The sequence below is a fragment of the Rattus norvegicus genome, chromosome 11 (genome assembly GCF_021556685.1).
Source record: "Rattus norvegicus strain SHRSP/BbbUtx chromosome 11, alternate assembly SHRSP_T2T, whole genome shotgun sequence".
Classification (NCBI taxonomy): Eukaryota; Metazoa; Chordata; class Mammalia; order Rodentia; family Muridae; genus Rattus; species Rattus norvegicus.
In genome coordinates, this window is record NC_141544.1 from 43863266 (window position 1) to 43875533 (window position 12268).

The window sequence follows — 12268 nt, forward strand, 5'->3', positions numbered from 1 at the left end:
ATTATTTGCTCTGTCCTCAGTACACCTAACTAAAGCTGATAACATCCAGTAAAAAGCCATTCTCTATTGTGATGGACATTACTGGCTCTAAAGTCATTGCTACTGCTACTGTGAAAACAGCATTAAAATCCACTCAGTATCAAGATGTCAATTCTGTGATTGTACAGCTTAAGGAACTGAACAAACAGTAATGCCTTGTGAACAAACCCAGGCTGTCTTGTTGTTTGAATGAACAAGGTCAAGTCACTTTACGAATGGAATAAGAAGGTAAAGTATAATCCTAGTTTCTTCTCACCATGATGGCACCTTGCTGTGCTTAAAGAAATGGGTCCGTTAAGACCACAGATGTCTAGACACTACATCCTTACAGAAATGGTGTTCATCACATAAACCACTGCACAGCCAAGCGCTCCCTCCTCACTTTCATTTAAAACAAAAACAGCAATGGTTGTCAGAAGACACAGTGGTGGTCAGGCAAAACATCCTAAGAAGGGAAGAGAAGGTGTTGCTTTGCAGCTAAGTTTCAGGCCAAACTTTGGCTTTGTCCTGTTTGCTACAGAGTTGGCTTTAAAGACAAGATCACGAACCACAGAGGATGAAGAGACGGGGTCCCTACGAATGCACAGGCAAGGAGAAGAGAGCCATATTAAGCATTGCCCATGCACCAGCTCTGACTTGGGGAGCAACACGATGCTGTTTAAAGTGAGCCGGTTTCAGATCTTGTTTCGGTGCAGGCCTGTACTTCTAGAGAACGGTCATCTGCACGGTAAGGGAGTGAGCCAGCAGCCTGTGTGCCAGGCAGTGCTGAGTGAGTACAACCAGCATGGGCAGGATCTGCACCACCGCAGAAAGTCCCATGCAGACCTTTGCCTGCAGCCTGGAAGAGTAAGATCTAACGGGGATAATGTTCAAGGAAACAGGACGTGAACTTTCATCTAGCTGAATTATCTCCCATTAGAGTACGCCTGTGATGCAGGAAGAGAAAGAATCCTGTATATTTCTTCCCAAATAAAGTACTTAATTTCTGCAAACTTAAAATTTTTATTTAGAGTAATAATATTAATTTACTCTGTAATATGATAAAATTATACCTGTGTTTTCAACATCAGCTTTAAAAAATAAAGAAAAGGTTGCTTTTATTTATACATGGATTTTTCTATACTGTACCTGACTGTAATGTCTGTTCAGACACTATGGATGCATCAAGAAGAAAACAAAGAATCATTAGTAAAACAACAAGTTACATTGAAAACTTATTGTGTCACCTTAAAACATCCTGAGGTGGCGCTATTTCTGTCAGGTTGACAACCTGAGTTTGTGTTTGAAGGTAGAACACCAAAGACAATAAATAACAATAACTGGTACAAACCCGTGTGTCTGAGGGTGTCCTGTCCTCATGATGTCCACTGCTTTGCAATATGAAGGTTTTCCTCTTCCAGAAGCTTGTGTGTGTGTGTGTGTGTGTGTGTGTGTGTGTGTGTGTGTGTGTCTGTCTGTCTGCGCACACGTGAAAGAGAGAGTATGAGCATAAAAATCTAAGAGGTTGAAGGACACCGAAGACACAGAAAGCTATGTCTTAACACCTAACGTTCAATGTTCTGGGACTCTCCAATGATAACTGCTATCATTTCAGCTATAAGAAGACAAGTGCATTAAAACCATCAACTATACTATGTAAAACTATGAAAATTCATGTGGCTATCGAAGTTTTGGGGAAAATGGGATTGGGTATCACATATAAAAACTTCAAAAGTGACACAGCAAAGAAGACGGAGCCTAGTTTTGAAGACGGCATGGCACTATGTATGTTAAATGTATGAAATGCAGGACTATACAACAGTAAGGCATTACAGCTCTTAAAAATATGAAGGTGGCTTGTAGAAATCAGCACCAGAAGGGCACAGCAACTGTGAATGGCAGCAAAAGGGCCCTAAGAAAATGGATGGATGTCGAGCATCAGATGTGGGTGGGTATGGCTCAAAGGGCATTGAACTGCAGAAGGGAAGATGTTTAAGGTATGTGCATATGGCTATGCACGTTTTGCATATCTGCACCCATGCTGGTTCTGCTGGGTAGTTTTCTGCATTTGCCTAATGCTGCTTGCCAGCAAAACCACGCAAAAGCTCATGCAAAACTGGCACCATGTCCACATTATTACCTAACATGTCAACCACACTGGACCAAGCTGTCTCTCAGTGTCAGAATAAGCATGGCATGGAGCTGACCACTTCTGAGAGGCGTGTGACACACGGTGAGCTGTGCAGGGAACTAGACACCTGCCGCTTAGCTTGGGGAGTTCCTGGGCATCTTGCTTCTCCTCTCCCCTCACACTTACTTTCCACTGTTGTTTATTAATGCCTCCACATCAAGTAGGCACGGGTGCAAAGAGGTGACAAAACAGAGCTCAGTCAGTCTCTACTGGAAACCAGGAAGAAGTCTGAAGTTCAAAGACGTAGTAAGTATCAGACTTATTTTAAAAATAGAATTTGAGTAGGTCACATCCCCCAAGACTACTTATACATTCCTAGGAGGCTACTTGTGATAGGCAACCTTCACGGCATCAGGAGAAATCTGACATTCTGTGATCACCTGCATGGTCAGTCTCCAGAGGGCATTACCAGATCCAGGAATGTCCTGTGTGAAGAGCAAGTGCTGGAAGGTTTGGGGCTGAGGAAAGATGTCCACGACTCTAAAGTCCTAATGGGAACTAAAGGAATCTAAGTGAGCTTGTCAATTATACCCTATCAAAGCTGGAGAGAGGCAGGAAGTCTAATGTATGGCATGTACAATGAATGTTGTTTAGTTTCCTCATAATATTGCTTCTATGTATTCAATAACATGAAAAGTTAATGTTTTTGACATTTAGTACAAGACATACGAAAAGATAAAAAGCTATGTTGGGGGAAAAGTTACTTTGAAAGCTACATATTTAAGACAACTATTAGAATAGGTCATAGGGGTTAGTGACCAATAATAAACACTGCTTTCAATCATTACTGTGATTTAAGCTGATTCAGACAATAACAACCAGTTAGGATGTGATTATAAGAAATTAACCAACACAGAGAGAGGGTTTTTTCAATGAAGCATTGCCTGTAGAGTTGGATTACTGAATGCTTTAAAGTGCTACCCTATGCTCTATGGGATCCTGCCTTGTATCAGGTTAGCAGCACTTAGACTACACAGTCCTCAAGTCATAATCTGTAGAAGAAAGTACACGTAGTGTTCAGAATGAAACAGCCAGTTTGTGGCTAAGTATCACAGTATTAACATTTGACAAGAGAAAAACTTCATTGGAGAATCCTACTTTATAAAAACCACTTGTCCCAAATTATTTAAATCAACTACAGCCTAGAAACTATTCATGTAAATAGGTTTAGTTTGCTTTTTAGGGGGGCTTTTAAAGACTGTAAATAAATGAGGTAGGTAAAATATAAAGTGTGCATACCACGCAAACTCCCAGTAGTTAGAAGTGCCCGGGCTTTGTCGGCTAAGTCGCTGTTCAGAGTGTTTCCCAGAAGCAGAACATCAATGGCTTCTTGCTTGGAGCTGTCGAAGAAGTTATTCTGAATGGTTCTGGTGACAGATCGCGCACCATCTTTTAACTTTCCAGCCTGTTGTGTGAAAAAGGAGCATGGACCCTTGTTTGAAATACTGATTATTTTGCTCAATGGGTATTTTGCAATTTTATATGGATTTTTATAAAATTCTAGTATTAAAAAAGTTCTAATAATTATCTTTTAAATGGGTAACCACATTGAAAGGCTTTAAAATGTAACTTTCCTTTATGGTCCACACAAAGAAAATGATAAACAAAATGCCATAACTTCATCTAGCAATATATGGAGCAGTAAATATTGTGTTTATTTGAATTAAGAAAATGCCTTTCTATATCATAACTTTTAAATGTAAGGATGGGCTGGGTGGGAAAAGATAGCGGGGACAAAGGATGAGACGCTGAACTTACAGTGCCTAGAAAACCTTCTAAGTACTCTGATCGTATAAAAGTAAAATTGTACCGCAATTATTTAATGGTAGTTAAAGACAGAATTGAATCTAAAACCAAAGGTCTTGTTAAAAAAACAAATTTGTAATTACATCTCAAATATGATATATAAATTTTGGTTTGTTTATTAGAGATATTTTGTTGCCTATACAAATATAAATCACAAAAACAAATACCTATTCCAATAGTAAGGGAGTTGATTACAACTTTAATGAACAGGTATTTCACTTATCCATATTATCAGATAATATATATTTTGGTCTTACAGAGTTTTAACTGTCAAAAATAATTTTGGTTTGGAATGTGTCATTTTCATCCCTTTGAAAAGTAACAGTAACTACAGCCTTCTTTTTAAAATAAAGAGCCATTTTTATATGCCACTAAATGCAATATGGCATTAAATCATAATTTTTGTCATGAAATAAATAAAATGTTATTGAAAAAAAGAACACTCACCATTCACATTATCAGGCAATTAATCAAAAGGAGCCGAGAGAAAGGAAAAGAAAGCAGTTTGGATGTTAGATTTTAGCTCAATTCAGACTAGTATATTTAATATTAAGATATAAAGATTCCATATCTATACTTATGTTAGAGATAAGAATACTGAACATATATGCAACTTATGTACATATATTGTCATGGCCACAGCAGAAACCAAAGGCAGAGAAGAATATACATGAGTATTTCAAAGCAACAGTCGGAATGGCAGTGTTTAATAAAATGATTATGCTGTTTTAAAAGGAGTAAATGAAAGTCAAGCAGCCTCAGGTTCTCTACAGACAGCAGTGTTTAGGGAGTGGATTTCTACAAAGCATTCTGAGGGATGAGGTGCCTGCAGGTGAGGCCAGCCTGCAGCAGGGAGCTGACTGAACACAAAGACCTGAGATGCTGAGTTATCCTCATGGGACACAGCTGCTCAGCCGCAGCTCCTGAGACCATTAAGATGGCTAACACTTTCTCCTTTTGTTGACGGGTGTTTTTGTTTTGCTTTTAAACTGGGACTTGTCAGACCTGGTACTCTCTCTATACCCTAGGTTGGTCTTGAGCTTGTGGCAATCCTCCTGTCTCAACTTCTCCAGTGCTGAGATTATAGGTATGAACCACCATACCTAGCTAAATGTTTTCACTTTTATCCAGAAATAATTTGAGGAATTAAGAGATTTAGGAAAAAATAAACTAAGGTCCAGGCCCTTAAAGAGTTAAACAAGATTTAAGTACACAGAATTATAAAACATATTCCAAACACAGCCCCAAATCCTACAACGAAGGCCAAGTACAGAAGAGAAAAGCAACCTGAAACCAATATAAGCAGCCACGAGTCCTGGTGAGGTTCAGAACCGTAACTACAGCCACGCTCCACCCTACTACACAGTGATAGCTTCCTTTTAAAAGCAAAAGAGCAGAGAGTAGTGTCACCAACTGAGCCCACCTATCCTGGGCTCACTGTACTGCTTGTATAAACTGGTGATGGCCCACAGGTCTGTCCACTGCTTGTGACACGCCTCCTAAATAGAGGGCCCGTGTCAAGTGCAGGACACAAAGACGATGAGACAGGATACACTATTAGGACATTGTTGTTGTTGTTGAAATTTTACTTAAAAGCAATATAAACAATTTAAAAAGTAAGAGAGGCAGACAATATTAAACCATATAAAATAACATAAGAATTTTTTAGGTTTCATTAATCATCAGAATCTATGACATGTATCAGACAGGACATGAAAGAATTCTAAAAGACACCTGTTAACATAAAAAACTACTATTTAGAAAGTTATTTCAAAACTCTCTACAGAGAGGAGAAAGATGACAATCAGTGACAGATCCGGCTCTACCTTGGCCTTCCCTTCCAGGGCTCCGGTGCCTGCATATATTTTACTGATTGAATCGCCATTCACAGACCACATGGACCGGAAAACTTCTTGAAAGCGAGTCACCAACTGAGGCTTTTCAGCCAAGCCCAGAGCTTCCAGCTGTTTAGCTAGCATCTGAAAGAGCAAACAAGGATTTTCAAGGTAAATGTAGTAATATAATCATTGTAATGTGACTTTTTTACAACTATAAAATTAAAGTTAAAATTTATGAATATACAACTCTGAAAGTTTTAACACTTTATTGGGCTATGTTTATTACCACTTCAATATTTAAGGTAAAACTTGTAGTTTTTTAAGGTAAAATGGTCTTTCAGGAGATTCAAAAAAGAACATGGATTCGGAAACAAAAGAAGTAATGTTCCCTCAAATTAACTTATAGCCATCCATCCATTTACCTTGCTTACTGAAGAAACAGTCACAACTAATCTATAAAGAAGAGCAGAAATACGCACTGAGGTTCCCTAAATATAAACAGAGTTTTCATCTTGGACTTTGTTCTTGAAGCTTGGGTAATTAAGGTCACAGGAGAAGCAGCAAGCTATTCCTAAGTGTCATAAAGAAAACACCACGGCAGCTTTTTATGTGTGCAGTCTACACTGATGGCATGTTTAAAAGAACTATGGAACCAAGCGCACATTTCAAGGGCTTTTTGGCGACAAACCCTCCAAGGTGGACGGCAATGCATGCATTGTACAAGCTACTGATCTTGGGCTGCAGCAGCATGGGCATGCTGTCTGTCCCTCTTACTAACCCCCCAGTTGGCCATCCCTGCTCTTCTGCTAAGCTCCTTCCCACTTATATTTTCTTCCTTTCTGTTAGGTGTGGTAATTATCTATAATTTCAAAAGATTTAGAAATATATTAAGGCCTCTCAATGGGCTCGTTTTATTACTGAGGCTTATGCTGGAGTTGTTCTGTGTTTACACGGGACATAAAATAGCCCAAGGGTCTCCTTTATTGCTTAAATCTGTCAATCTTTAAGAAATAGGAAAAGCAAATTTCACTTTACTATTATTGGGTATAACTCTAAGTTAACAATAAGTTTTTTAACTGGTTAACCAAATGCGACCAACAGAGAGGCACGTTCTCACGTCACACTTCAGATAGTGAAGGTCCACTGAGACAGACTAGAAATGAACACTTAGTAAGTTAAGTATAAGAACTCCAATAAGTGTGGGCAGATCCTGCAAACACAGCCAGCCACTGAAAGCCAGGGCCTCAATCAAATCTGAATTTATCTAATTACCACCTGCCTTTTTTCACGTCTCCTATGTCATAAAAAATGTCAAGGTTTCAAATGATAGGTTTCAAAAAGAAATCAAAACAGTAAAATTTATTTACTTACATAAAATATATCTCTGCTGCTGAGAATTTTATACAACTGAATTTTCATTTTTGAGACAGAAGCTGAGCTTCAATAATTAATTAACCAACTCACTGGCCAAATTTAAGATCATTAACTACAGAAAAAAAAAATCAGTTACTTTCTATTTCTGCCTTTACAGTTCTTGAAAACTATATCCTTCCTAATGCAAAGAGAATGCACCGCCGCCTTATGACCCTGACTTACTGGACAGGGAAGACCTGGGCAGCTCAGAGCTGCTGCAGTTCACTGACTAGCTGAGACTCTGCCTGCTCTAGACGACATGGTAAGTAAACACTGAAACATACATAAATAATGCCCACTTGGATTGAGTTACAAACTATCAAAAATCTAACTCTATAGAAATATACATGTAAAACCAGATTTTAAAATCCTAAAATAAAATCTTGAAAACTTCAGCATAAAGTTAAAAATCCATGCACACTGTTTCAAGAGACAGGCCAAACAAAACAAAACAAAACAAAACAAAAAAACCGTCAATGATCACTCCAATATACACACAGGCGTCTGTCTAGAAGACATCTTAAGGAACAATAGAAGGAAACAGTTGACAGCTCTCAGAGCAGATGAAGGGACAGTTAAATCACAAGGGTTTGAGAGTGGTGGGGGTGGGGAGAAAGGCAGGAAGTGAAAACAGGCCTAAGAAGGCCCTGCTTCATTACTTTGTACAGCTGAGAAACGGGCTTCACAAGAGCACGCGGGCTGCACACGGCACAGGCAGTGATCTTACCTCTAAGCCAAGGAACGCCTGCACACTGTTTGTTCTATCCAGACAGTCCAGGCAGTTTGTCCGAACTGTACCACTCTGGCACCTGTAACAATTCGATAGTTACACAGCTAGATTACACCAGGAATAAAGTATAAACAAACTGGCTGAAACAGACAGGAAGAAAACTGCATGCCCTTCCACTTCCAACTTTACACCGCCACCATTTTCAGGCACAAAATAACCATAAAAATAGGAAACAGTTAGCACACCTGCCGTCTACATGCTGATGTTTTACTACATGGCTTTTTTTTTTCTTTCTTTTTTTTGTTTTTTTTTGTTTTTTTGTTTTTGTTTTTTTTTTTCGGAGCTGGGGACCGAACCCAGGGCCTTGTGCTTGCTAGGCAAGCGCTCTACCACTGAGCTAAATCCCCAGCCCCACTACATGGCTTTCATTCCATATCTACCACACATTCATTTTAACCAAGCCTGAAGTTAGGAGATGAACAGACATTCAGGTTTATAATCCTACTGTTCTTTCCACAAAAATAACAAATATTTTGGGAATGGTTTTTTTAAACAAACAAACAAGCAAACAAATAAGTTCTCTTCTGCTGACTGCCCTATAAAGCCACGATAACATAAAAGCACAGATTGGAAGAATAACTTTGATATTTGTTCACAAGTTTACTTCCATGTAAAATCTGAACTTAAACCTTTTGACTTTTTTTCTTATTTCATATGCAAAAGCTAAGGATTTAAGTTACACCAATGTGCACAATAAGTAAAAATTTCCCTTTATTTGCATGCAATGGTCTTACTAGAGTCAAGAGTTACTGAAACCTCAACTTCACTGTACGTGGAGTCGGAAGCCAGGTGAACAGCAGCTCCAGTGCTTCCCAGTCACGGGCTATGGAGCTGAACAAGCCCATGCCTCAGTTTCCTCAGATGCAAAAGGCACCATCACAGATCCTATTTGTTACAATAAAGACACACACACTGCTGCCCCACACTATGTTCTGGATGATGGAACATATTATTATTATTAGTTGAAATCTAGAGAAAAAATCCAAATTTAACATAAAGTATTAAAAATACTTTAAAATTATAAACTGCAACATAAAAAAAGAAAAATTAAAAGTTCAATGTTAAGAATAATTTATATCAAAGTTCCAATTTAAAGAGAAGAATTGAACCACCAAACCTTTGAACTGCACTGCCATCGAAATAAAAAAATCCATAATCTAGAAACTTCTGGACTTGTGGTTTGAGAACACTGTGCAATTTTTCTGCCTTTCCTCCTTTAACCATTTGATGATAATCAAAGGACACCATGTGGATATCAGAAGCGTGTTCAGAGGCTTTCAAGTGACTCTGAAAGTAAAACAGCAAATGTTCACACAGGCGTTGGCTGCGGCCTATCGCTGCAGCACCACAGACACACATGTAATTCCAAGCTGGGACCCAGGGAAGAAGTTCCCTGAAATCCACCCTGCCCCAGTTCCCTGGAATTTTACTAACCCCCAAACCTTTCACTGACATTGGCAGCAGAAGGGACATCTTTTGATACCTAATGGCATTTACTGTTATTATCTAAAACCCATACACTATTCCAGAGGGACTGAGTGGCAATATTAACTCAATACTTAATTAATTAATTAATACTTTAGTTTGGTTTAGAAAATGAAATAGTTTCTAATAACTAGTATTTTATTGTTATGAACAAATTTAGTAAGTAATTTTACCTTCTAGAGAATATAAAATAAAGTACCTTAATTTTTTTTTTTTCAGAGCTGGGGACGGAACCCAGGGCCTTGAGCTTGCTAGGCAAGCGCTCTACCACTGAGCTAAATCCCCAACCTTAATTTTTAACACAAAGTCTAATCAGACATTAAAAGGTTCATCTTTATGCTCTCATTCAATGCTATGCATATTAAGTTCACCTTTAAAATATGGCTCTCAAAAGCATAACGTTTAAGTAACAATTTCCTCACAATCTTAAAAAGTAGCTAATTAGGTTATTTTTCCACTCAACTAAACCTCAGAAAATGTTTTCTGGCTACTTTATGTAGATTGTATAACATAATTTACATCATCCCAAAATTGATCAATTATTGTGCCTCTACTAATTTCTAACAGCCTCAGAGAGTTAAGGGCATCACCAGGACCTAACTTTTGCTCTCTGAGGAGGTGGGGAGTCTGGCTACTTTGTTTTTGTTTCCACTCTAGGTGAGCAAGGGCCAGACAGAAGCTAAAGCTGGTACTCACCTGGAAGGCCTTGCTCAGCATATGCTCACCCTCCTTAGATCCAAGCAGATTTACTACTATTTGTTTACCATATAAGTCCTTAAGGGTTCGGAAATGCCTATTGACAAAAGACAGGAAACAGCATATAGTCTCCCCCAGTAAACAAGAAACTCCTAACATTTGCTAACTTGGATATAACCCACCCTACATGTTCTCAAACATCTGTATTCACAAAGTTCAGGAAGCACAATTTTCTCTCTGACTTATGGATGCTATACTCTCTGGAGCTCCCACCGGAGCTCCCACTGGAGCTCTGGGGTCGCCCAGCCTCTAGCTCACTTCCCATGGTGAAGCGAACAACGGACAAAGCAGATTGGAGCACACTGGGCCCTTCTGATGGCCACCTGCTTCAGCAGTGTTCAGAAGGGCCTCCTGACTAGCTTGAGCCCTTGAAGGCTCCCTTAGCGATGGCTTTTCTTCCCACAGTTTCTGTTACCTAAGGTCAATCAGGGCCCCAAAATGCTAACACCTGTTCTGACTCTTTCCTCAGAGATGTTACATTGTGCATTAATTTTAGTTTAGCACAGTTATAATTCTCCCATTTAAAAATTTTTTATTGAGAATTTCATACATGCATATAATACAATTAGTTATTAATAAGAGTTAATCTCTCACTATCTATTAATAAATTAAAGTTTAATATATTTATATATGCTCAAGAGAAACTTAAGTGCAAGGTATAGTTAATAGTTTCTGTTATATATAGCAATGCTGCACAAAGCAAATACCACATGAACTTCATCTACAGTACTACACAAAAATAACCAGTTCTACCTGTCAAAGGCAGGCGCATTGGCTTCAAATCCCCTTGACATTCGAACACGATGAGATCCCACCTTAGGCAAGAAAAAAAATTTAATCATTACCCAAACCACTGTCGGGACAAAAGAAACATCACTACTTGCAATCCAAGTAATTCATTTAGTGACCACAGTAACCAGAAGGCCTCTCTCAGGGTAATTTGTTTAGAGTTCAAGGGGCCCCTATTCCTAGCTGTAAGAAGCAGTCGGATAGAAAAAGAACGGTGGCCAGGCATGCAGGCACGCAGATGTATTGCAGCACTCATCCTCACACTGATGGAAACAACAACAACAACAACAAGCCCAATCTACATGTAGAAACTTGGATTTAAAAAGTAACATAAGAGCTTGGCTTGGTATTGTTTGTTGTGTGAATCATCTACATTTAGCATACAACAGAGAGGGTTTTCTATGCTTTGTATCTTTTAACAAAGACAGAAAGGAAAATACATAAGGTGATACGGCCAACATGCAAAGTTCACTTTTATTTCCATGACATAAGAAGACTAGGAAGCGAGAACAGAAAGGAGACACAGGAGAGAGGAGAGGGTGAGAAGCCATGGCAGGTGATGTTAAGATTCTGCTCTGTGTATTTACAGGTTGTTATTAATGTTCCTAAGGGATGGATGGTACCAGGCTTTGTATGTTTAAGTGGGCAATTATATCTATCAATTGGATCTAAGATTATTGTGTTGTGTGTTCTTTTATGTGAGGGTTTGAGTGTAGGAAAGTGTGCGGCTGGGATGTTTCCACCAAGATACCTAGTAGATATCTTGGGGCACTGTGGTGCAGACCTAGGGAGGTAAAAGACAATCATACTTATATTATTTTTATATTTATACAACAACAAGCCATGGTAATGTATGCCTATAATCCCAGCACGGGGAAAGGTAAATAGGTCAGAAGCTCAAAGGCATTCTTAGATACTTGAAACTCTGTCTCAAAAAAAAAAAAAAAAAAAAAAACTTAAGTAATTTGAATACTGTTTTGCCTTCTCATTATGTACTTTCCAATAAATTATATTCATCTTTTCTCTGCTCCAGCTTAAAAAAGAAGAAGAAGAAGAAGACTAGGAAGCTAGGCACGGTGGTACACCTTTAATTCTAGCACTGGGGACTGAGAGATAGGAAGAATGCTGTCAAATTCAAGACTAAACTGATCTACGTGGATCCAGGCCAGGGCTACATAACAT

At 38.7% G+C, this 12268-nt stretch overlaps 1 protein-coding gene across 50 annotated transcripts in view; it reads right to left on the reverse strand.

The window, feature by feature from the left end:
* Positions 1-12268, reverse strand: part of Synj1 (synaptojanin 1) — a 76939-nt gene that overhangs the window by 36337 nt on the left and 28334 nt on the right. For 18 of the 50 annotated variants that reach the window (XM_087577102.1, XM_087577095.1, XM_087577125.1 and 15 more), the window contains 7 exon segments: positions 11051-11112; positions 10238-10334; positions 9174-9343; positions 7994-8075; positions 5842-5994; positions 3449-3605; positions 1168-1191 (listed from right to left, as the gene is read on the reverse strand). In XM_087577102.1, coding sequence (XP_087433228.1) covers positions 1168-1191; positions 3449-3605; positions 5842-5994; positions 7994-8075; positions 9174-9343; positions 10238-10334; positions 11051-11112 — 745 coding nt within the window. 50 annotated transcript variants of the gene reach the window in all.